The following is a 27,043-nucleotide window of genomic DNA, read 5'->3' on the forward strand; positions in this document are numbered from 1 at the left end:
TTTGTCAGCCAGCGTGATGATGTCATAGAGACTTCAACATGTAAATCAATCCAGTCCTGCTCAACCCAATAAGGAAGCTCAGAAGTAGCATTTAGAAATAACCTTTATATGTGCTTATAATTGCAGTGTGAATTACGATCAAGCATAAAAGGAGACTCTTTTAAGATCACTTAGAAACTCCACACAGGGACACTGACATAAGCCAAAAAGTCACTGAAGTTGTAGCCATGTTCTCTGTGTTCTACAGTAATATGAATCTGATGAGACTGTGCTTCTTGTCAGGGGGGCAATCATGTTTGAGTACAGCATGGTTCAGATGGCCACAGTGACCACGCCCTAAGCTATCCTGATTTTGCAAAATCTTAAAGTTGTGACTAAAAAGCAAACATATCTCAGTGTTGTGTAAAAAATCAGAAACTTGAATGGTCGGTAGAGTTACACATTCTCTTTCTATTGCTTCCTCTTTCTCTGCATCAGTATTGTACAAACAGACCTCCCTAATGAAAACAATTTCTCATGCTAAATTCCCATGCTAACAAAGCTGACTCCCCTGGGATCTATACATCAGGTCTACATGACTGATTCCAGAGCGAGGCTGCAGATAAAACTCAACTCCGGGCAAGTTTCAGTGCATCATTACACAGCTGAATCCCTGCTCCTTCAGAGACATGAGAAAGCCTGATTATTTCCAGGTTTGTCTATTTTTAGATAAGTGAATTTCAGCAGGAGAGAGATTGGGGTCAAAGTGCACATACTTGCTTGCAGTCTGGAATTCCAACATAATTTTTTCCATTACCCAGAGTGCAGCAGGAGGGGCTTCTGGTCAGTGTGTGGAACGTCTTTATCAGCGCACACACACACACACACACACACACACACACACACACACACACACACACACACACACACACACACACACACACACACACACATTTCATTACCCCCTCCTTGTGTCCCCCCTGTGGGATATCCTGCAGAGCTCAGAGTGTAGTATTTACTGATCCTCATGGAACACATTACTGCAGCAGTTATCCCTTTGAACACACAGACCTCCACTCATGTTTGTTCAGCTATTTTTGGGTTCATTTCCATTTCCATTTTCTCTCCCTCAAACTGATAAGTATTAGTTCATTCTCAGAGGTGTAAGCAGAGACAGTTTAACTTTAACCACTCTGACATCAGTGTAAAAACAGCAGAGCTCCAGTCTGGAGTCAGTAAGATCAGTTTTGCATAAAAACTGAAAAGATCGTTTTTCATGGCTAGTTAAAAAACATACAACAGTTAATATGGTGAAAATTGTCTTCATGGCATTTACACAGTCAGAAATAAACATGCCAAATCTGAGGTAGGACAAAGGCTAGCTGCCACTGCTACCTGTGCTAACGCTGATAGAAGCTAATAGGCGTATGTATACACAGTATGTGTGCAGCTGATTGACGTCTCTTGTCCAGTGATCAGGTGTGCTAACGTAGAGAAGGAAAAAAACACGCTGATGTGTCTTTCCAACCAAAGTCATGTCAAATGTGAGCTACAACCTAATTTGGATCAGTCCTGCAATCTGGACACGATAAAAGCCACGTTTCCACCAAGTAGTCCGGTTGGGATCAGTACGGTTTGGCACAGTTTGGTACAGTTTAGCCTGATCCCGTTTGTGTTTCCAAGGCAAACTGTGCCCTCTCGTGGTGGGCGGCGTGTAAGCTGGATGCTGAAAGCCGCAGCTGTTAAACAATAGTGTGACGCCATAGCAGCGTGACACAGTTTACCCCGCTAATAAATCCAATGAAGAAGAAAAGCGCGACACAGTAAACAAAGAGCACAGATGGAAGACATGCAGGATTTCGTCCTCTCTGTGATTGTCATGTAGCTCTTTGATACAAAGTGTTGTCAATTGTTTCAGAGAAGTCTGTGAGCCGCCAGGAGAAATGCAGCCGCTGTTGCGGGGTAAGTGACGATTCTTTCGACCAATCAACGGTCTGCAGTGTGTTGCTCCACCTTCAAAGAGCAGATCGGTTCAGTCTGGCACCCATACAAAAGGGTCCCAAAAAGTGGGACCGCTCGCCTCGGTTATTCGGAGATCTGTCGCAGCATTAGTCAGTGGAAACACCACAAAATGCACACCGTACTGAGACAAACCGAACCGAACTGCTTGGTGGAAACGCACCTATAGTGAAATCTTTGCGCCGCAGGCTGTGACTTGATGTAGGGGCTGTCTACAAACTGCAAAATCGAAACAAAGAAGAAACCCAGATATTTAGGAACCCAACCTAAATATGTGTTGTCCTCACACTGATGCTGTCCTGTTGGTTAAACTTCAACTATTATCACAAGAAAAGATGCTCTGACATTATTTTGAACTCATAGATAGTCTAGATCTTTTAACCCCTCTCAGTCTACAGCCCCGATTTAATAATACGTACAGAGTACTAAAAGTAGATTTCTAAACTGTAGTTTAAAGTAACGGTACCTGTACTTGAGTAGGGTATTTTAGGACTCTTTCCACCCCTGGCTTGATTAAATCTCTTTACTTGTCTGTGGGGTTGTTCCAGCCCATTTTTTTTGCTGTTGATGCTATTTTAAGACCCACAATGCCCATGAATTGCTGGCAAACAAACATCATTGATTTTTAACCAACATCTCTTCTCATGACTAGTAACAAACATGATCCTCCTGTCAAACAGAGCCAGATCTGGATATGCCTGAAATAGTAAAAAATACAAGACCAACCCTCAGTGTTCATCCAAGGAACTTTTTTGAGGAGTATACAACATTCCTCTAAAGTTTCTGCCATGTTCGAGAGATAAATAAATCTCTGAAAATACAAAATCACTGTTTCAGTTTCTGGTAATTCAGAGAAACACTCCTCTCCCAAAGGTTAGGTTTATTTATTATCTCATGCTGACTCGCTCCACTTCATTTTCCTCTACTTTGTCCTCTGTGGTTTTTTTTTCTTCTTCTTCTTCTTCTTTTTCTTCTTCTTCTTCTTCTCCCTCTGTGGATTAAAGGCACCGAAAATGGTTTCATTTAGCTTTGCCTCCTTTTAACCTCCTACTGGGAAAAAAAATAACCCTCAGTTCTCCAAGCCCAGACAGACTTTCTGGAAGCTGATGGAAACTTAATGATGAACACGAGTCAGTCAGACAACTAATGTTTCAGCCCAATTCCTTATCTAAAACTTCCCTATCAAAGACATTATCTAATTCAGTATTAATTCATGAACAAAGAAATTAAAAAAAACGTATCATTGGCTTTGTTTTCTTTCTTCCATCCTCCTCCATGCATATGTCTGATTCCTGATTATAGATTCCCAGCTTCATATCATGTTCACTCATGCTGAACATGGCCAAATCCCATGTAAACAAACAAGCAAACACATTTATGACACACACTGTCTCCAAACATACAAACACTTACTCCCTCACTGACAGACACAGCTGTGAGCACTCTCGTTTTGGCAATAATCTCTCAGCCTCCTCAAAGGGTCTCAGTGAGCCATGACCACTCCTCTCTAGATACACACACACACACACACACACACACACACACACACACACACACACACACACACACACACACACACACACACACACACAAACACACACACAAAGTTAATACTGCTAACATAATAACTGCTTCCTTGAGCCGTTAGTGGATCCCACCTGTCATCCCCTCACAGCTGGATGTTTGCTGGCATACAGGACAGTTCACACAGATATCAATGAAACATCAATCCAGACTTTGTTTCACGCCCTAAAAAGATACGGATTACTACACTTTCCTGTGCCATGCACCCTCGAATCCATGAATGTAAAAGTTACATCTTGATAAAGGATGATCTTTAAGTAATTAACAACAGAACCGTTTACTGCGATGTGTGACTCATAAAAGGATGTGTGAGGTTTAAAACAGAGATAAATTCACTTTTTTGTGTGTCAGACAGATTTACAAAGTTCATTTAATTTATATCCAGACCTTATGTTTTGTCTTTCTCCAAAGTTAGCGAAACTAAAAGAACTTTAAAGGCTCTGGGAGGACTGTCCCTTCAAAGTTGACTGCAGTGTCACCTTTGGCCACAGTCAGTATTACTTTTCCAGGATAAAGACTCTGTTTTCCATGAGCACTTTCACCCATTGTCATGAGGATGTGTCATGCCAAAAATGTGAGAAACAGAAAGCAATTACTCTTTTCAGCACTGCTTTCCTTTGTTCAAGACCACTTTTAAAGGATGCAAAGTCATGAGGTAAAGTATTTATTTGCAGTTAAGTTGCAAGTTTGTTTGATGCATGACAATGAAAAACTTTGTAAACTTAATTTGTCGCTTAGTTAAGCCAGCATGTCCATAACGTGTAACGTCAGTGAACCCAGTGCTCATCTACTGGTGTTCTAGCCCGTGCTCTATCACTCTCCACTTACCTTTCCTCTGCTCTTCTCTCCTTCTTCTTTTTTAACAATTCACCTCCAGTGTCCACCATTACTACATAATAAATAAAAAAAATCCTTTTCAGCAGAGAAGAACATAGATCTTGCTCCTCACTGCTAAACTTTGCCAGCCAAAGAGACTCATGGTCCCATGTGCTCTTTTTTGTATTCTTTCTAGAAAATCCTACCTGGCCATGGATACTGAGAAATAGCATTTGGAAACAATCAATTTTTAAACTAAGTAACCTTATTTTAAATTGTGGTTTATGAGTAGGCAAATATATTAAAGTAAACATCAAGTTCACTTATTAAGTCCTCACATACCTTCTTGCCACCAGCGCTCATTCGTGCTAGTCGTAGTGCTTACACTGTAAAAAATAGTTTGATTCAACTTATCTAACTCAAATCATCTTGTTTTTTTGACCAAGTTAAGTTAATTCAATATAAAGTGTTAAATAATTCGAACCAGAAAAAAAGGTCAAGAGAACTATAACTGAATAAAGAGGAAACACAGTGGATATAAGACCCTTCTGTACATTCAGATGTTGTGCAGAGGGCACAGACTGTCTGTGCTCTAAATGGCGCAGACCAGCAGTTTATCCTCCATGGCAATGACCTGCTGTCTTGTCTGTCCCAATTGTAACCCATCAACACGTCTTATTTTAAACAGTTTAAATATTCTAAAAATCATCTGTAAAAATCATTGAGTACATGGAACCATACCCTGTGGAGGACAGATACCCTGTTCATGCCATGTGGAGCAACTAGGGCCGGTCCACACAGTGGAGCACAGACAGCTGGTCTGTGCAGTATCTTATGATTATTTGATGATACAAAATAGTCCTTTCCTTTACTTAAAAAAAAAAAAAAAAAATCAAAATAGGAAACATAACTTCTTCATCACCTCAGCTGCTGACACTAGGAAAAGTATATCGGCCTTCACCATTACCTCCCTTTCAGTTTAGCTCAATCCTTCAAATGAGTCACAGATTTGTGGGTTATAGACTAATTATAGTACACGATTTCTGTTTGTTTGATTGTGCAAGAGCAGCAAAGTTTCTGCCCAATGATAGGTTGCAGGAGCTTTAAGATGACAAGCAGCAATATTACAAACCATTTTTCTCCCCAAGATTTGGCAGGTGATCAAAACTGCCAGCTCCCTAAACTCAGTGAGGTGCATTTGACATTAAACACTCAGTCTCTCTTTGACCTTTTGGGAGGCCTACAGTCTAACAGTCACTTTTTCATGACGCTTACTCCCCAGATCACTTCTAAGACTTGTTCCAATAAACAGGTGAGCTCATACTGGATGAGCAATTTGTTGTCAACAAACAGGTTTTGTGAAACCAGGAAAACAATCTATTCTCATCCACAATAATCCATTACACATGGGCTTGGCTGTGTCTCTGAGCAACCTTTGGCATAATACAGTCATGCACTCTGGGTTAGTTTCCAGTCCTTTAATATGAAATTTTCCAAGATCCAAAACCTCCAAGCTCAAAACCTAAACATGAAATCTTTAGATCAAAGAGTGTGTGTCCACATTTGGCAAAGATGTCTGAAGAGCAAGCAATGGAAAGGGCAATTATAGCTTAAACTCTGGAGCACAACCTGTCAGGACACATACAGTGCATCAGGTCAGGACTGTTTCAGCTGTCTTGAAAGTAGCTGTTTAATTAAAGGTCCCATATTATGCAAAAATCACTTTATCAAGTCTTTTAGTGAAATTTGTGGGTCTTTGGCTTTCCTCCCAGCCCACAAAATGTGATATTTAATGACAAAACCTGTACTTAGTCGTGCTTGTGAATGTAAAATCCTGACCTAAAGTGAGCTGTTTTTGGGGATTTACTGACATCAGCAATTCCCTTTTTTGACCAATCAGAAGCAAGTCTGACCTGATTGGTCTACCAGAGCAGATACCCCCGAACCCCACTCCCCACCCACTCCCCTCCCCGCAGCAGGGAGGAAAATGCCAAAGTTGAAGAGCCATCACTGCTCTGTTTTTGGCTGTAAACAGCCACATAGTTCCATGCACAAGCTTCCCATCTCAGAAGAAGACAAGACTAAGTGGCTGGAGTTCATTTATCAAGGAAATGTTCTAGCTACACTCAGTAAAACTGTGCATGTGTGTGCTAGTCACTTCACGGCCGACTGCTTTTCCAACTTTGGACAGTACAACAGAGGGCTAGCGAATAGACTGGTCCTGAATCCAGGTGCATTACCAACTATCTGCCAACAAACCTGGGACCCTGGAAATGTGAGTATTTTAAATGCTGTGTGCTGTGGAGCAGATGTAAGAGTTTTTCCTCAGTGTCCCCCCTGTCTCTGTGTTAGCTTCAGGATGCTAACTTTAGCTACGGTTAGCCTGTTGTTTTAGCTTGCAATGTTACGGTAAATGAGCTTCACTGTTTTCTGAACATTGTGCACTCGGAGCTCATGGCGCCGCTCTCAGTGACGTGGAAGAGCGGGGCGGTATCAGCGGAGGTTCATTTACATATGAAGCCACGCCCATTAAATCAGAGCGTTCTGAACAGAGAGGCTATGAGAGCCTGGAAACAATGCTGCTGTGCTTGATTTATTGGCTTTTTGGACCAAAACATGTTACTAGCATTTCATGAAGACATCAGTGATCCATATTAAACTGCAGAAAAGAAGCATAATATGGGACCTTTAAGATTTGTAATAGCTTTAGAATTGGACCATGTTATCCTTAAATGTGACTTTGTTATTTTATAAGGTGGACTACTTTAACTCCTGTTTGACCCATCATTGCAACTGCTGTCAGGTTTCATCTGCTTTGATCTCTAAGAGTAATATCAATCAATCAATCAATAAACTGCCAGTATTTAGTTAAATGTGAGCAACACTGTCCTCAGCTGTTGTTGATATTCTGTTTAGATTTGTGTTTTCAAGTTCCCCAAAGTCTTCCTAATGTGTGACACTCCAGACTCCTTATCATATATCTTCATATTTAAGGGATGGTTTGTTGTTTTGAGTGGGTTTGAACGAGGCACTTGTTGACAGTGAGTGTATTACTCTCAGGGGATCCTGGTCAGCTCAGTCCATTTGTTGACAAACCTGCTGGAGAAATGCCGTGGAAGCTAGGCTATCAACTGCTGAAGATTTTTTAAGGGACCAAAAAGTGGATGCTGTAGAAACTATGCAACGCCTCTCTCTGCAGTTTGGAAAGACAGTTTTTTTGGGTTTTTTTTGCACTATGTGCGTCGGCAGGATCACATATGTTCCTGCAGACAGTTAAGAGAGTTTGTTATTTCAGCCCAGTCATCCCCTTCAGCAGCTAACACAGCATACTCTGATAAGGTAAACATATCATGTGGACCACAGCTGAATCATTATGTAATAATGAGACATTATTGCAAAACACAACCCACTATTCTCTCCATTGAGTCTTGTTCTTCTTCCATTCAATATTTTTTGAGTCTGAGCTGACCGAGATCCCCTGTGGGTAATACAGTTTACTACTGTTGACAAATATCTTGTAAAACCCCTCATCATAAGACAAAAAGGGTACCTCTAAGGAAGAATGGTGACTCAAGCTAAACATCTACTCAGCATAAGGATACCTTCTCCTGCAGCTGTATTGGCAGACCTTGGTGTTTGAGACCCGCTCCTTCAATATACCATGGAGCTCATCTTTTTAGAGTTTTGTGAAGATCTTGCGACAATCTTGTGATATTTTTCATACAGAACATTTGGGTCAGTTTACAGACAAATTTGAGGATTTCTACCAATGTGTGGGGGTTTGTAAATTTGCACACATTTAGTATGAACATTGTTATTTTGTATCCATGTTAATGCAAACACCTTAGTATTACTGAAAATGTTCCCTCTGAGCTCTGTGAATCAGTATTACTGCATTACCTCTGTGACTGGAGCCCATGGACTGCTCATATTCTGATGTTTTTGTGATGCCAGTAAGGCTGCCTTTGTCAGATATGAACCCTGCTGATTGCACTCTCAAAGACATCAGCAGGATTCATGGACAAGTATGCGCTTCCAAGGACACTGCATTGTTGTTGTATTCTTGTGACCTTGAAGCTGTTCGCTGGAATTCAAAAAGGTTCAGGCTTACATTTTAACTTCCAAGCATTTCATCATCACATGCTGTAAATGAATGAATTTATCTGCTTGTGGGTTGGAATAAACATTGTCACAAACAGCTTAACCCCTGTGTTAGCCTTTAGCTCATGTCTTAGCCTTAGCTTGTGCACTGTCACTCTCCCATCAGCTTTTTTCTGCTCTTCAGTCTTTTTTCTGTCTGACAGTTGGACTCCAGTGTCCACCATCACAACAAAATTAATTACAGAAATCATTTTTGAGCAGGGAAAAACACTGATTTCTCTTTTCCCTTCTAAACTTTGTAAGACAGCGTGATGTTGTCATATAGACTTAGGTGTGCCGTAAATCAATCTGGTCCTATTTGACCCGATCGGGAGGCTAAGAAATAGAATATTAAGATAACCTGTAACCTGTAATATTGGCGCTGCTGATCTCATTTTAAAGTGTGGATTATGAACAGACACATTTAGAAGGAAGAGCAGGGGTGGCCAACCAATCAGAGACAAAGAGCCACAAAAATTAGTGTGGTACTACAAAGAGCCTCAAAAAACGTGGTCTTACAAACACACTTCCTCTCACACAAAAACGAAATGACATAAAATGAAAGTCAATACATTTCCAATTTTCAAAGTGAGATTTATTGTGTTTGTAAGTGTGTTTAAAATTTGTATTTGGAGCAATGTCAAAGACAGATTTCTGTTTTTATTGCAGAAGAGACAAAGTTCCTTTGATCTATCTATCTATCTATCTATCTATCTATCTATCTATCTATCTATCTATCTATCTATCTATCTATCTATCTATCTATCTATCTATCTATCTAGGAGCATATAAGCAATTGAGAAGAGCGCATGTAGAGAAGAGAAACTGAAACTTAAGTATCAATTTAGGATCAATCTCATCACTGAAGTATTAATCGATACTGATCCCAACGTTTGCAACAATATACCAGTTTTATGAGTGGATTGAAGAGCCACACCGAAAGGCAAAGAGCCACATTTGGCTCTTTGTGAGCCACAGGTTGGCCACCCCTGCGGAAGAGTTTTACAAGATCACTTGGAAACTACTCGCCCCTCTAAGTTATTCTGACTTTGTTTATGTATTTTTCAAAAAATGAAAAATAGGAACATTTACAAACAAAAGTTAGTATTACTGTCACTTCAAAAAGAGATCATTTGTGTTTTATTGATCACCAGTTAACAAGATGTGCTTGTTCTTTTGTGTTGTGCATCTAACTGAATAGCTTCAAACACTGGACTTTCAAAAATTGATAAAATCACTTCTATCTTACTTTCAAGAAAATCTATTTTCCAAACTAAACTGTACAAATATTTATTGAGTTGTAACATTAGTGTAAAAGGTCTTTAGTTTGTTGTTTTAGCCAAAACCATGTTCTTTAGAAACTAATATTAAGTTAAGTTGTTATATATTATCACTAAGTTAAAGTCACTGAAATAAATGATTGGAATTGTAAATGAAAGTAGTAATAAGTTGAAGTGCTTGTTAGATGATTCCTCTAATGTAGAATAGAAGAGAATGATAATAGTTTTGTAGATTTGAGAATGTAATAGATATTAAACATTTCAATCAATAAAATACATGATTTTTTCTGGAGCCAAAAGTGACAGAAAATTATTCCACCTCAGTCCCAGTTGTCATGACAGGTTATCATTGTCAGTCACAGGTTGTCCCGCTCTGATTCATACTCTGCTTTTCCCCACTAAATTCTATAATGATTCACAAAATGAATAAAAACAAAACGAAGTCAATGTAGAAACTATCTAAATAGGAAAATAAAAAATCAGAGAAGTGATTATACTTATAGCATTATGATAGACAACGAGCTCAAGCTGTAATTTAAACTCTACTCAGGTTTTTTTTTCTTTGATCACTGGGGCAAACAAGCAAACATGTACATCATTAATCGTTTGTTTTTACCTTGATGGTCCTTCCAAACTAGTTCAATATCTCCTCTTTTATTCAGGCTTTATTTTAAAACTAATTTCACAGCTGATCAGGGAAGACTGGAGAAGAAAGTCTGAGAAGCACTGGTCCATGCAGTCCAATCACCCTGGGATAGCCCATCTCTGTCCGATAATGGGTGCACCGAGCTGTTGTGTTTACGGTGCGCGGCCCCTTTAAGGCAGCGCCGTGTTTCCATTGGCACAGTGACGTCAGAGCTCTGCCTCTCCTCTCTAAACAGTGAAGGCAATGGTCCTGGCTCAGAGTCCTGCTGTCGGAGGGAGACTTTTACACTGCAACAAAAAGCCAGGGGGAACCCGGGTCACTGATATGAACACGAGCCGTCTGGCGCCCGCCGTGGATTAAACCGGAAACTTTTGCGATGGCTCTGAACGGGAAAAAGTAGCGCGAGAAGCAGCAGCAGCACGCTAACCGCCACCGACAGCGGAGCTCCTACTGCAGAGCAACTCCTGCTCAGATGAACGGCCACTGCTGAAAAATATGCTCCAGCCGAGCCGCCTCAGCCCCGGCTTCAGACGCACATTCCCACTCTTATAACCAGTTTCCCGACACGTTCTCCGGCTTCTTCTTCGTTTGTTTTTTTCCTCTCGCGTCTCACCTGTAAAGTCCGCTGTCACTGTAAGTCCCAGACCCACCTGCGAGACAGAATCATGGCAGGGAAGCTGACAGCAGCGCAGGGCACAGGAATACTGCTGGTGACAGCCAACGTTGGATCTCTGTTCGAGGATGTGAGTTTGTCCATTGATACATTCACTGTGTGTCTGCTCACGCTGGTATTTTCCAAGCTGTCAGTCTGTGTTGTGCTGAACCTGGTCACGACTCGTGTCTGTGTGTGAAGTAAACACCTATACTCTCTCTGCACACGCACACTCAAACACACATGGGCCTCCCAGAACCGCGCACACCCATGTTAGCTGTGTGTGTGTGAAGGTTACTCTTCCACACGTTCACTTTCCCAACATCTAAATGAATGACAACGTGTTGTGCATATTCATTTTTCTTTGATGCAGCCTGAAACTGAGGTAAACACGCATGCAGGAGCAGTTTCCCTCTGCAGAGAGCATCATCCTTACAGAAAACAAAGTTCTGTGACCTCACTGAGATCTCCGGGTGACACAAACTACTATAACAAACCAGTTTACTGGTATTTCTCGACTTTTGCATGACTGGAAATGCTGTTTTCTCTTCATTAGGTTTTCCTCTCGGCATACTGTATGGTAAACTGAAATTTAAGGCTCCTTCATCCACTCTATGATACAATGGCAAAAAATGCCAAGAGTTTGGTTTGTTGAGTATTAAAATATTGCATCAACATCTATCGTAATTGTTCAGTTTGAGCATTTTGGACATATGGGTGCTTTGAAACACCTGAACACTGGAATGAAATAGTGGAGGAGTTTGCGCTGACATCTCTATTTGATAAATATGCCCAGAAATGAACTTACAGGGACTCCTAAATGTCTGATCAATAGAAGTTATTATCAAGGATACAATTTTCAACACTTTAGTTTGGAAATGATCCTGATCAAATTGATGTTGTTAAAGGACCAGAATTGTCACATAGTATTTTATTCATTCATGTCTGCAGCATCTCACTTAACAGGACAAAGGGTATTTCCTAGAGTAGACACTGACAACAACCCTATACAGTATTCATTCTTTGGATTCACCCTCTTGCTTGTCTGAAGAAAGTGTACTCCTGTGTGTGTCTGTAGGTGTGTCAGGCTTCTTAAAGGAGTGTCTGTCTGTCTGTCTGTGAGGGCTGTTGAATGATATCTGCAGCTCTTATCATGTATTTGGACTCTGGAGTCCTGGAGGCTGTAACTTTGTTCCTAAAGGCTTTAACTGACTGTTACAGTGACATGCTTCAAGCCGAAACACTTTGTGTCACTTTTGTGTTGTGTCAATAGAAACCCCCCTTGCTCCCCTTCCTCTCTCCTCTCACCCATGTGAAGAGCTGATCCCAAACATGAGGGAAGAGCCGTCTCCCTCGCTGGAGTAAAGACTATAAATAGCCGCTCACAAGCAGAACACCAGACTTGTAACAGACGGAGCCAAAATGCACATGAGAGCATGTTTCCTCCCAGTCATGTATGAGGCTATCTATGCTCGGCATGGTTTTGGCTTCCCCTTATGCATCACATGTGTTGAATGCAAGGTTATAATAGTTAAGTAAAACGAATCTAAAAAGGAAAACTAAAATTTAAAATACATTGCAGTTAACTCAAACTAATAAAAACTAGAAAAGAAAACAAAAACGATAAGTAAACTAAAACTGTATCTTGTGTTCACAACCAATTTTAGACAGTTTTAGGCAGTTGTCAGCGCCGTACGGCACCATCACAGCGACGTACTGGGACGTGCTTGTTTACTGCACTGACTGGCTGTGCGCTGTGCTGCGACAAAACGTAGTGGAGCAATGAATTAGAGCATCTGTCATAGTTTAATTTCATGTGAGTCTGCCTTTATTGTTACAGAGTCCAAGTTTCTAATTATTAAAGCTCATATTATATTGTTTTATAAAATTTATGTTTTTATTATTTTATTTAATTAATGTTAACATTATTTTATATAATTTATGTTTATATTTTTATATTAAGTTTATATTATTTTCTTGTGTTTAAGGCAGCAGCCAACAGTTCAGTATCAGCATTGACTGAGCAGTGAGCACTATGTTGAACTTGAAAATAAACTGTATTTCAAAATATTTACTCTGACCTTTTTGAATCCTGCACCTGGCAAATAAGGTATGCAAAAACTAAAACTAAACTAAAACTAAAGTAAAACTAAGCCTTGTTGCAAAAATTAAAACCAAATAAAAACTAGAATGCCCGCTCCAAAACTAATTAAAACAAAACTGTAATGGAAAAAAAAAGTCAAAACGAACTAAAACTAAACTATAATGACAAATCCAAAACTATTTTAACCTTGGTCGAATGAAGCCTTTATGGACTGATTCTTATGTCTTCTCCTGTTTAGGTCTTTTACAGATGAAAAGATTTTATGTAATGGCTTTTGGATACAACATGAGCTGCAGCCTTCATTCAACCTCATAAAGAGTTGGATCTATAGATAGAAAGTACACAAACCTTTTGTTGCTAATTGAGTCTCAAATTGTATGAGCCACGCTACTGTATTTACAGCCATTAGGAATGCAAACATGGTCTCATCCAAACAGCCTCAACATACAGTTTAACTTTGTTTGAACAAGAGTTCTTCTTTAGGTGCAAATGTTTATACAAGAGTCTAATACTTTTTTTAGTTTAAATGAAGAGGACAAATGACTTGGGACATTGATTAGAGTCTGACTGATAAGATTTGGACCCTAAGTGTGCTGGATCTGAGCAGTTTGTTCCGCCCTGAAGCTTGTTTTTCATTGTGGAGGAATAAGACAGTCTTGATGCTGTGTTGTGATAAAACTTGCTACAAAGCTGATGAACTTTAGATATCACTACATAATATAGATGGATTTAACAGTTAATCACTGAATAATACAGGGTTAATAATAAAAAAAAACCCAATTCTGTCTGTTTTAGCTTGGATGCTATACTATACAACTTTTATAGTGGACTGCTTTCTCAAAGTTTATTGCTGTCGCTTTCGTGGATCATCACTCGGACTAACAACAAGAAGTCTTGAAGTCATTGTGAGGATCAATAATCCAAAAGAAAATTGAGATTGTGCTTTTTTACTTAAAACTGTCCTTCTGGTGCCCAGTAGGAGCTTTCCTTGATTTACATCTCAAGAAATCTCTATTTTTTCAAAAACTTTTTTTTCCAGTCACAATCTGAACCGCTTCATTTTAGCTGCTGTCTCTTTAAGGCTCCCTACTTCACAAACCCCATCCCTCTGGAAGTCTGTCAGGGGAATTTTAATTGGCAGGCCTTGGTGTTTGAGGCCCGCTCCTCCAATGCTTCATCAACCACATGAGTGATCTCAGTGTGATGATGTCATTATTTCAGCAAGTCTTACAAAGATCTTGTGAAGACCTTCAACGGTTTACAGAAGATTTCATGGATAGCAGTTTGAAAATCTGCACATTCAGCTACACCTGACTGCCATTAATGTCTATAGATGTCAATTCAATATCAACAATTGGCTGCGTCGACAGACATCAATTATTTTTTTCAACGGGGGGAGGCAAGGTCTGGCGGAGCTTGTCTATCAATACCAGGCCTGTAAACTACCGTAGGTGGCAGCGGTGTTCTGTTTAGAGGAAGGATCAGCAAAGACATTAGTCAAAGATGCCAGATGTGAGAAACATGGCGACACGATGCAAGTCAAAAAAGTTCAGGCAGCTCACACTTGAACAGAGTAGTGTTGCTGTAGTTCGGAGAGAAAGACTGTCGCGATCGTGGGAAAAGACAAAATCATGAAGAGGATCAAAGGTTGGAACACCTAAGACAAGTGTTAATTAAAAAAAGTCATTTTCCTTGATTTTGGAAAAAAACAGGAAGAGAGACCTGGAAGTAGAGAGTTTACAATTCTTTTGGTAGTTTCTGTGTTGACATAGTCATGGGACACAATATTCTGTGGGCCTTGAAAGATCGGTCAATATGCTCTGAAAATGGCTGGCAGCTATTGAGTTAAATAATGGCAGCTCAGCTTGCAGCCCCCTAAGCATTTTCAAACAGCATCAGAGAAACAGGTTCATAACCACAAATCACAACCGGCCTTCTATTAGAATTAGGGCTGCAACTAACAATTATTTTAGTAATCGATTAATCAGTGAACAATGGAAAAAAAGGAACATGAATGACATGAATGTATTTTCACTGAAAGAATCATCAGTATGGGCAAAATAACACAAAGTATATTGTTATGTCATCAGATTAAGAACTTAGTGGGACAAAAAGGCAAATAAATAAAAATGTGTCCTCAATCTTTTTTGCCTGCAGGTCAAACAGTTCACCCTCTGCCCTACCACTATCTGTAGCAGCTAACGCTAATGCTAATGTTGATTTAATGAACTGGTTTTCAAACGGGGTGACAACTTAATAAAAAGACTAAACGAGTCCCAAAGGAAATACTATGCATTTTACAACATATAAAAGGAGTCTATGTGGGATTTTGTTGCTACTCGCCTCGCCGTCGAGCTCCCGACTCGTCATCAATGAGCCCAACATGTTTGCGTTTTTAGTGCTGGATCATTGCAGTCGTACTGCCATGCCATCAGAGGTTATTTTTGTCAATTAACATGCTGTTTGCTGTTACTCAGCGTGAAATACTCCCAAACTCTGGAAATCTTTGGATGAATGGCTTCTCCGGCTCTGTCATTTTTTGCGTGTTTACTCTTTTCCCTCATCTGCCGGCTCGGCCTCTCCTCCACCACGCTGATCTGTTTACATGTGACGCATACAGCCCGGGTAATCTACACTCCGGTCAAGTAGGTGGCAGCAATATACCTTTAAATAGTTCCCAATCGCTAAATCATCTGACAAAAAGAAGGAAGATAAATAAACTGAATACAACTAATAAAGTAATGGCCCAGCACAATGCATAGATTATAGAAAAATGTTGTTGACGCTCTTACTAATTGAATTTTATCGATTTTATTTGTTGTTGCAGTCCTTATTAGAATTTTAGTACAACAAAGGCTGCACTCTGACCTATAATTTAAGCTTGAAAAATGATGCAGCATCTCAGCTCACAGCCTATTTTTGTTTTCTATCTTGAAGAAAGCTTTTGCAAAATGAAACTGTTTCATTTCCTGTGCTGACAATTTAACCAGTGTTCATTTGGAGACTTTTGGAGTAGGAACGAACACAAAAGAGTTAATTTGAGGCCTAGTTTCTCAGTTTATGGTTGACTGCATTGTTTGTCCTCCTTTAGCCTCTGTTAGTATGATGATGAGTTTAAAAACAAATGCACAGACTCTATTCATGAAATGCAATGTTGACTCGAGGTTTTCTCCTATTTGCTGATTCCAAGTTTGGTTATGAAGGGGCGATCCTTTTTTTTAGTAATGGCTCAGTGCTCTTTCAACAAAAGCTAAGGTAATACCCCCTCAAAATATAATACTAAAAAAGGATGAAACAGAACTTCAATTCAAAACTTTTACTGATGGATGAGCAAAAGAAACTGCTAATTAGAAAAACTGAACACTGCTGTTGTGCTATGAGTGCTGACTAAAACGCAGGTCTTGATAGTGAATTTTTTTTTTTACGAGCTTAAGATTAGCTTATTTAGCCTTAAGCACACAGCTTTTGAGCGATTGTCTGTAAATTCCACTGTAACAGAAAATACTGGTTTCTGACATATTTATGAGGACAAACAACTTTGTGGCTTGTATTTGCTTTTTGCAGTTTGTGTTTGTACCTGAAAGACCACCTCCACCTGAGAGTCGTGTTGTTTGTTTATTTTCTTGCTGGACTGAAAAACAAAGATGGCCACATCTTTATTTTGTTTTTCCCTGCGCTTTTAGAAAATCTAAGTTTAGCTTTTGGAATCAACTTGATGTCGACATGTCATATCATTCATAATTTTAAAAAGTTGTAGGGCTGATTGTCAGATATGAATTGCACATTATGTTCAGAATCAGTTGTTATTGACACTCAGTTTGCATTTCCCAGTTCTTGTTTAACTTTGTTCTTAAACTGCTTAACATTCCTGTAATAGTCTTGGGAAAATGCTGCATTTAATCTTTTGTAAGCTTTTAGCCATTTCACAAAAGGTCACACTCCTTATCGCACCATTAGGTCATAAATGCAATTAGCAATTTGGGTTTTAAATATTATAAATCAGATGGGAGATAGGACCTAAAAAACTTGCCTTCCATGCTGCAAATTTCTTTTGTGTCCTGAATACTGACCTGCTAATTTCAAACATTTGATCAGTTCCTTCATTTGTTATCAACACTCAAGCTTAGTGATGTCAGACACACAGAAATGTGATAGAAGTACACCATAGCAAACATGTTTATGTACACACTGTAGTACAATTTAAAGCAGATTTTTAGGTCTTGATTCAGTAGACAGACAGTGGAATCTTGTGCTTACGGAGTTAATATGATGATGCTTCCGAACACGTTATCCTACATAATACATAAATTCCTATCAAGCCTCAGGATACTCTCCAGACTTGGCTCCATTTTCTGCTCCCATCATGAAACCACAGAATGAGGGTACTGTGGGAATCCCCTTGGTCCTGAAAGAATCTGGATCCAAAGTCAGCCTGTTGTACACAGCTCAACAGACATGGAACCAATAATGACTTTACTGAACTACTTACTGTGTCTGTTTTCATTCCTGTGATGGACATTACAGTTAAAGCTCAGATCAAGTTGATTGTAAACTTGAGTCATTATTGAATTAACTGCACAGTTGAGTTAAGCCCTGGTGGAAAACTGATGCCAGTATGTGGGCATGTTCATATTCAAAATGTTTGGAGAGCTCTGGTGTGTTTTCCTTTCCATACTGGTTTTGTTTTAACAAGTGGAAACCATGCCCGCTGGTCCTGGGTGTCACCAAATAACAGAGAAATGACGCCCAAGGTGCAGGTATTGTTTTTTAAAAGGAGGTCAGAGGCACGGTTGTTAGAATGTGAAGGTACTACGACAACAAACCAGGTACAGGAAACTTTCTGTTCAAAGTTCATATCTAAAAGCAAACACAAAAGTCTTGAAAAGTTGCAAACTCCAGGGTCAGAGTGTTATTGACCTGTAAGGAAAGTCTGAGAAGTCTCTGTTGGGAAATATCCATCATGTTTAAGTTGGGGAATATTTGAGTAACGTGGGATGCTGGTACCAGTAGAACCACTCCATCGTCCTTCTTCTACCACTTGAATCCCAAAGCATGACCCCACCATTTACAAATATTGCACTGATGAAGCAAATGTAAAACAGCTATTTCAACATGTTTTTTCTAATTTAAGGTGTTGAAATGCCTCAAGGTAGAAGTTGTATATTGGGAGTTGTAGAATCCTTGTTGAGTGGAAGTTGTAACCAAAGTGAAGGAGTTAAAGTATCCCAGTCTTGCCTGTTTTTGGGTCTAACAGACTGTAGTCTTAGCAGAAAGATGCAAAGGAAATAAAATGTCAACTTTTACAGGCATAATCCTGCTCAACCATCTCCCACAGACTTCAATACATGTGTGTCAGTGTCAGTGTAAGCCTCAACCCTCTCCTCTGCCTGTATGTTGATATTTTAGTTGTTTCAAGACATTTCTGGGCAGAGAGTAAGTGTGGTTACCTCAGCTAATCACAAGTGACTTTACATGTTAATGATAGCAAATGGAAGAAGCTATTCAGAGTGGCTATAATAGATATTGCACGGGCAAAAGAAAAACACAACCAAAGTGAAACAAAACAGCAAAAAGATAAAGCTTTTTACTCAATTATGGTGAAGCTTGGCTAGACTTTCACTCGCTTTTAGGCACTTTGGGAGTAGCTCAGGACCAAGAGCGATATGAGTTGGCTATCTGCTAACCAGGTATGTGTCAAATACTCGTAATTAGCTTGTGCTTACTTGCCAAGTTAGGCTCTCGAGGCTGTCTTACATAGAAACGTGATGCTACAGGTGGTTGCTGGGCCAGTGAGTGGGTCCACAAAACTTCGGTCAGAATGGGTGTGTGCTGCTGCTGGCACTGAGCCAAGGGGGAGGAGCTCAGTTTGAATGTTGTCTTAACTGAAAGCAACAAAAGTTCCCGCAGACCTCACCTTTAAAGTTTGTCTCATGTCTTAGTCTACTTGAATGAATATATCTAAGACAGTACTAAAATGTGACTTTATACACTATTGTAAGAGAGTGATGCTTCGTGGGAAACTACCCTAGTTTTTTGGGACATGTTTTTAAGATAATTGATGCAGATATCATTTAGGTTTGGACATTTGTACCACAAAACTCAGAGCTCCTAGGTAAAGGGAAATATGAACTGCATTGTCTACTTATTACCACTGTGACCTGTCTTGGTCAATGAGAAAATGGATAAACCAACTGTTTTTGATGGAAAGCAGCTTTAACAGTCTTTGTCAGCCCTGTTTCTGGTTCGCCTGCATTAGTTCAGCTTAAACCCAAATGACCTGGATGAAAAAAAAGGTATTCACTAAACTTTTCCACTGTGGTTCAGCCAAGAGAAAACAAGCTATAGGTGTGATTGGAGAGATCAAATCATCATGAGGTTTGGAGACGTTCCAGTGGAAAGCTCAGTTGGATGCATCCCAGTAATGAAAATCAAGCAGATGCCAACAGGATGTGAGCTGCTGTGTTGTTCTGCTTTCCATGTGGACAGACTCCTCTCGGCTCATATTATCCTAATGATGATTCTCCTCCAGTGCACTCGCTGCCGTAAACACCGGTCAGTACCGACTGGCTTTCTCTTGATTACATACACCTCTTGTTTGCCAAGTCAAGATGACCATATGGTGATGCAATGGGTTTCTATGAATAGCCCCTCTTGTGAGTTTGGTCTCCCAAATTATTTCCCATCACAGTGTTTGACTCTCTGTTTCATTCTCTGTTTCTTCCTCTCCTGTCCGCTGATAGCTTATTAACTCAGAGAGTCACAACCAGGACCCCACTGAGCTAGCATATTTACACCAACAACAATACAAACAGAGCAAAGAAAAGAAGCAAACTCAAACTGGAGTCAAGGAGTCTGACCTAAGTTTGGATTTTCTCCAGTCAACTTCTTCAGCTAGCTGTAGTGAAGCAGAGAGAAATGACTGCAAAGTTATACGTCCCATCAAATGGCTCTTACTTACCGTCATTCAAAACAGGACATTCACACCTGTTTTGCCGAACTGCATTGTTAAACACATAGAGGTGTAAAAGTTAGGGTGCCTCTGATTCCTCCTCATAGGTAGTAAGAGAGGCAAGACGGATTTAGGTGATGGTGTAAGCATCAGAGCTGGCAGAGCAGAACAGCACTGTGTGAATGTTCATTCCTTAATATGTCTATGTGGCGCTCCTACTGTGTCGTTACACGCTGTGCCTAATGCAATGTGAAATCAAACACTGGAACACCAAATTGACTGTATCAGGGTGTAACGTGTAAGGACAAAAGCATAGTGTTAGTGGTACTTTGATCCAGTGCTCTCCCAAAATTGCAAGGTAAAACAGGCCATAACGCATCCACTTAATTAGGGGATTTTTTTTAGACTTTAAATGTCCAGTCCGTCTAGTACCCCTATAGTAGCTTTGCGTGATTTACAGCTCAAAAAAACTGTTTATTCCACACTCATGTTTTAGGAAAAACGTTACTTCCACCTCTGTCTGAAAAATTGTGTTTTAGCTGCTGTCTCTTTAAGGCTCCCTGCTCTGCAAGCCCCCTTCTCTCTGATTGGCCATCCCTCTCAAGGTTTCTTGGGACAGTTGTGTGGGCAGACCTTAGTGTTTGATGCCTGCTCCATGAACCAATGAGGAGATCCTCCTGGGATGACCTCATTATTTCAACAACTTTTGTAAAAATCTCGCAAACGTTTCATGAGGATCTTGTTTTTTTTGTTTTTTTTTTAGAACAAACAGTTTTGATCATTTCACAGACATATTCAAGGATTTCTACAACCAAGGTTTGAAAATCTGCACGTTCAGTGTAGATATCCAGCATTTTTACCTTATATCAAAATGATTGTACACTCTGTTTATAGTTATCTGTGCTACTGACAGTGGAGTTCAAGTTGTATTTTAGATATCTGACAACTTTAACGGAGGTAGTTTGTAATCGACTTTCAGCCAACAACAGGATTTCCTTTCCTCTCCTCAAAGCCACCCGACTCTTTTCTTAACATTAGAAGTTTTACTTTGCATAACATAGGAGCTGCTTGTCTACTGCTAACTTTAGCTGTTAGTTTGTGTGCTAGTATGTAGTCAAGTGTATGAGAAACTTGTGACTTGACATGTCACAATTTTACAAACAGACACGTACAGACCATCAACTCCTTTGTTCTGTGAGGTATTCAAGAATTGCTAGTCTGTTATGTTAACTCAGTACGGTGGCCTCTAAGAGACTGATGTCTGATCACAAAAAGTTTTTTTACCTTTGGAAAAATAGTCTCACCCACGAGGAATCTTCTCTGTAATGTTGGCCACCTGTTTGAAAGAGTCAGATCCAAAATGTTGCACAAATATTTGAGAGAAGTATTGTGATGGCAAACAACTCCCTTTTCAAAAAAGTGTCTTCTTTGAAGGATCCTCTCTGTATTGTTGTCACACTGCAAAAAAAGAAATCTTATCAAGTGTTTTTGTTTTATTTTCAGTTAAAATGTCTTTTTAAACTTGATATAAGTCACATTTACCCGACCAGCCAAGAAAAATGTCTTATTTCAAGTTATTTAAAGGCAAAAATTAGGTCTAAACTGCCTGTAACAAATAAAAAAAATCTGCTATTGGGTTAAGAGAAATGTGCTTTTCAAAAGACATTTTTCTAATCTTGACAAGCACATTTTTCTTACCCCACTAGCATTTTTTTTTTACTTGTTACAGGCAGTTTAGACCTCATTTTTGTCTCAAATAACTTGAAATGAGACATTTTCTGGACTGGTCAGGTGAAAGGGATTCATATCAAGTCTAAGAAGATATTTTTACTAAAAATAAGAGTAAAAGACTTAATAAGATTTCATTTTTTGTAGTGCAGACACTAAGAAAAGCAAATTCAGCCCTTTCACAGGTCTTACTTTTATCAGGTACGCTCAGTTACAAAAAGGTGGTTGCAGCCATTACCGCGTGTTTCCCAGCTGTTGGCATACCTAGGGTGCTGTATTATTCCAAAAACTTTTGCACCTACCAATCACTCAGACTAAGGATGCACTGATCACAATTTTTTGGCTGATTACTGATCTTTAAAAATCCTGACCTGCCTGATTTGGGCCAATACCGATTTTTATTTTTTAATTTCTAAAACTGACTGCATATACCTCCAATGTTCCGATCTTATTTTATTGAAAATCATTGGAAAATACCTGTGAAACAACAAAATCTTTATATTTTGAATTAAACAACCAATAAAGTGTCCTAAGTTTTAAGTCTCAGAGCGAAAAGCAACAATTGCTGGCTGTAAGACCTCTCCAGAGGATGAGATCAGTTTGGATGGATGGATGTAAGGATGGGCTGATCACTGATCTCCCAAATTTAAGTAAATTGGCACCGATTGGCCAGCTGATCGATCGATCGGTGCATGTCTAACACAGACCCCAAAATATGTCAAAATAGAGTCCGTCACCCCTCTTCAATGTTCATCCTGTAAGCATGTGAAGATGTCCCTGCAGTCAGCGGAGGGTCTGCAGGCTATATTCAGCCTTCAGTCACACGGCGTATGATGGTAGTGAATTCCCTGAATAAATAAATGTAATTGAGCATTCAGGATGTGTATTTATAGTGTTGGCAGGAGCAGTGCAAATGTGTGATAGCAAACATGATGCTGTGCTGTCAGGGGGTAAGCTAACAGTGTGACTACAGCTTTATTTCTTCAATCAGGTCTTAACTTTGAGACCTTTTTAGCGCCGGTTTTATGAGGAAAAGCTCAGCTCCAGAGACTGTGACTAAGTAATTCATCTGACAGCTGATTTTCATGTTTCTTCCTCTGCCAAAGTCTGTTCCAGTGTTGCTGCAGGACTGGAAAAGTTTATGAAAGAAAGATCAGATGATTCTATTTTGGTTTTCCTCCCTGCTTTGCCCTCCTCCATCCTTTCATAACACAGAGTCAGAGATTCAGAAGGAAAAGATGTTGAGAGAGCTGAAAACATTTACATCACCAGTCTACACATCACACAGGAGTAATGGTTTATGAAATAGCACTAGGTGGTACTGAACGTTTTTAAAGGTTGTGTTATGTGTTTTTGGGAGGGTTGGAATCACAAAATCTAGTTTGCAGCAAACTGACTGAAGACAGAAGCTCTTATCTTGTGTGAATTTATGGTGTCACATTTTTGTTCGCTTGAGCAAAAGGAAATTAAGTATCATTAGGTTGGTGTTTTATAGTTGGCTATATAACATGGCTGCTTAACTTTAATAACAGAATATGGCTTTATAACACAGCTGCTATCTTTACCACTCGTGTTTTATTCTTTGCAGCGATCCACCAGAGCCACCAGCTCTGCTGTGGAATCCAGGACAGGATCTAATATTAAAATATCCATGCTGTTCAACTACCAATTCAGCATACAACGCCCTCTAAGTAGGCCTGTCAGGATAATCAATAAATCAATTAACTGAACGATAAATAAAAACGTCCTCGGTAAGTTTGCCAGTCTCGATAAACTGACACATGCGACGGGACTGCTCGCACGTACACACGGAGAGAGCTGAAGCGAGAGTCTTGAGGGATAAGGAGGAAACACACGCTAATATGAGTGATGGCACGAAAGATACGGTTCTTAAGCCGCCTGCCACAGTCCCAGTGTGGGAATATTTTGTTTTTTTATCAGAATGAACAAAATGTGAGCTCATGAACACCAACGAGCTGATATGTCGCATTTGTTTGAAAATAGTGGCGACGAAGAAGAAGAAGGGGAGGTGCAGTGGAGCCTTGTTCTTTGACAATCCGCTCTTACTGAGGCTTTTGGTCTGCAAAGTAAATAGAAATAACAGCGCCAAATGGTGGCGTTCAAAGACAGCTACATTGCCAAAAAAATGCAGCTCTTCAATATGGTTGAAAGCCAGAAATGTTCAAAATGTTTGACAGACAGTACGGATTGACTGGGAAAAAGTACATGTTACAAACAATTCAGGAACTGTATAAACTCCCTTTTATTTAGGCTATAGTTTTTATTGTTGTTGTTTTCTTTTTTTTTTAGAGTTTCCTTTTTTTTTTAGAGACAGGGTCTATGTTTTATTGTTTTTGATTAGTATTAATTATTTTCATTGACATGTATTTTTTTCTAAAAGAGAGTCCATTTCATTTTCATTGTATTTTTTTTCTCTTTCTTGTTTGTTGAATATATTATACTTTTTGTTTAATTTATTTTATTTAAAAGATCCTGACCTTTTAATTACAGTTAAATACTCTTAATAAATTAAAGTTTCTTGCTTTTGATATGGTGTACTCACTTTATCATCCCATTTATCATAATTACATCAATGAAAAAATAGAAAAAAAAATTAAATAATATTGACAATAACATCGTTTATCGGCAATAATATTTTGGAAAATTATCGTCTATCAAAATTTGTTATAGTAACAGGCCTAACTCTAAGATTTTCTTCTCAAACTTTGCGAATAACATTTTTTTTTTGCTTTGATGTGTTTTTGTAAGTTAATTTTCTTCATACTGAACTTTTCCCTCTTGGCTGTAGGTAATCTCTACAAACATGTCCTCTGTAGATGATAGGAGCTCTAAATACACACAGAACATAAGAAAACGCATACAGAAGTAAAAATCCTGCAGAGCTTCCACTGCATCATTATTTCTGCACCACTGGGTCTTGTCTCCTGTGAGACTTTAACAAATGAGTCCTCCCTCTTCAGTGTGGGGTAGAGAAAGGGTCTGTCTGAGCTTTCCCATCCTTAATCATATAGCTCTTGGACTCAACCCAAACGTGAACAGTCCCATTCTTATCCCAGGTCCTTATCTGGGTTCAGAGGGCTGTACTCTTTCCTGTCCTGCTCTGCATGTACACACGCACAGATCAGGCTGTAAAGCTCTCATACGCTCTCTGTACAGATTCATATGTAGTAGATGTTCCGGCTGCTTTAATGAGTGCTGCTTGTTCCATCAGCTAAGATCAACAGGTCAGACCAGCACAGGGAGGGACCTCTGTTTAGGAACAAAGATATGCTCTGAGTTAGCATGAGGAGAATCAAGCAGCTTTGTGAAGTGTCAAGGTTAATGCAAGGACTTTAAATCTTGTGATTTTTCAAATATGATTGAGTCGATTGTTGAAGACAACAGAAGCAACGCCACCACTGTAGAACGGCTGATATGAAAGAATCAGAAAATGAATGAAATGACCTGGCTGCTCCAGACACTGAACTGACCATGTGCTTCTATTGGAAATTATTTATCTTTCTGTAGCGGTAAAAATACCCTGACATCTCTGTATGTCATGTCTCGTTTTCACCGAGGGCCACATCAGCATAATGGTTGCCCTCAAGGGCCAGATGTAACTGTAAGACAGTATATAATGTAGCTAAATGTAGCTAAATGTAATAAAAAATAAATGCATCCAATGCTTTAAAAATGCATCCTCTAAAAAAGACTGCAGCAGTTTCTTCAGTCACAATAAATCTAGCTTTGACTGCCACGTTGGTTTTGGTTGTGGGTTTCTTGAACATATCATGCTGTGATTGCATTTTAATTATTTTTTGTTTTCTTCTTGAAAGCTCTATTTGGCGTACTTAGCTCCATTTTTGGTGTCAAAAGGCCAACATAGATGGTCCTCTTTGACAACCACCACGGCCTCATAACAGAAAAAGACATACCAGTTTTTGTAATCCAAGCACAAGCAAGTATTCACCTTCCCATCTTTCCTGAAAAAGTCTTCCATCTGCATCAACTTTCTCTCCCTGGTAGTTTTGGGATCATTATTTTATTTCTTGATTCCATTAGTTCTGAAAATAGCGCCAATGTGAAAACACAATGCCATCGCTTTGTGGGTAACGTAATCAGTAGGTAGACAATCAGACCTTTTAAGCTCTCATGGGCCACATAAAACAGCGTGGCGGTCCACGTTTGACCCATGGGCCCTAAGTTTGACACATGTGCTGTATGTCTTTAATCTCCATCTATGTCATGCTACTCTCAAACACCTTCAATATTTCTGGTGTGAATGAAAAAATAAAAAAATGTCTGTAACATGACCAAACAGAGAGACTACACGTTAGTTTTCAGAGTGTAGCTAATGCTGTTTAACCATAAGCCTCCTACTCTAATGCTGTGATCAGCACAGGCATGTGGACGTTATCCAAAGGCTGGTGGCGCTAGCTCTGCTAGTGTTCAATACATAAAGATTGTTGCAGAATTTTGTGATATTTCATATGAGGAGCTGGAGGCAGCCCTGGTTTACAAGAATGTAAACGCTCACCTCAAAGACTCAGTCATAGGCCACATTTACATGACAACGTTTCAACTGAAAATGGTAAAACACAGTGAAAAAAATCTGCAGATTGGTCACATTCACAAGCCCAACATAGTAGTCCCCAATGATCGTAACGACGGTACTGTTGTACTGTTATATGCACATGCGTGAAGCAGAGGGTGACGTCAGCGCTTCAACTAAAAACGCTGGCTTACTGTTTACTGCAACGGTGTCGGCAGTGTTTTAGAAAAATTCCACTCTGGAGGCCATTTTCAAAAGTTTGGGTTTTAGGCGTTTCCTACAATACTTTTTGGTTTCACCCCAAAAAACGTTGTCTTGTAGACGGCCCCATAGACCGTATAAAACATAGTTGTAGTCTCCGTTACGTCACCCGTCTGTTCCTGATACTGTGAAACGAAGCCAATCTGCAGGCACAGCCACATTGTATATGACTCCGGCTGTGAGCTTCCTTTTGAACAGCTACATGGCGCCCGTCAATCATGTGAGCTGAGCTGTGTCTCTGATTGGACAATCAGATGAACCTGATAACTTCTAAACTGCCAAGTTAAAAAAAAAGTTCTCTGATTGTACAGTGTGTGCGGATAGAAAAATCAG

General features: G+C 39.6%; 1 protein-coding gene across 2 annotated transcripts in view; it reads left to right on the plus strand.

Moving 5' to 3' along the window:
• Window positions 1-10,681: 10,681 nt before the first annotated feature.
• inpp5a (inositol polyphosphate-5-phosphatase A) overlaps window positions 10,682-27,043 on the plus strand; it is a 233,466-nt gene continuing 217,104 nt past the window's right edge. For both annotated transcript variants that reach the window (XM_074675858.1, XM_074675857.1), the window contains exon 1: window positions 10,682-11,207. In XM_074675858.1, coding sequence (XP_074531959.1) covers window positions 11,130-11,207 — 78 coding nt within the window. In that variant the 5' untranslated portion in view covers window positions 10,682-11,129. The remainder of the gene's footprint in view (window positions 11,208-27,043) is intronic.

The sequence above is a fragment of the Halichoeres trimaculatus genome, unplaced genomic scaffold (genome assembly GCF_033239565.1).
Source record: "Halichoeres trimaculatus isolate MK-OKI-2021-1 unplaced genomic scaffold, fHalTri1.1 fHalTri1_scaffold_8, whole genome shotgun sequence".
In the NCBI taxonomy this organism is placed as follows: domain Eukaryota; kingdom Metazoa; phylum Chordata; class Actinopteri; order Labriformes; family Labridae; genus Halichoeres; species Halichoeres trimaculatus.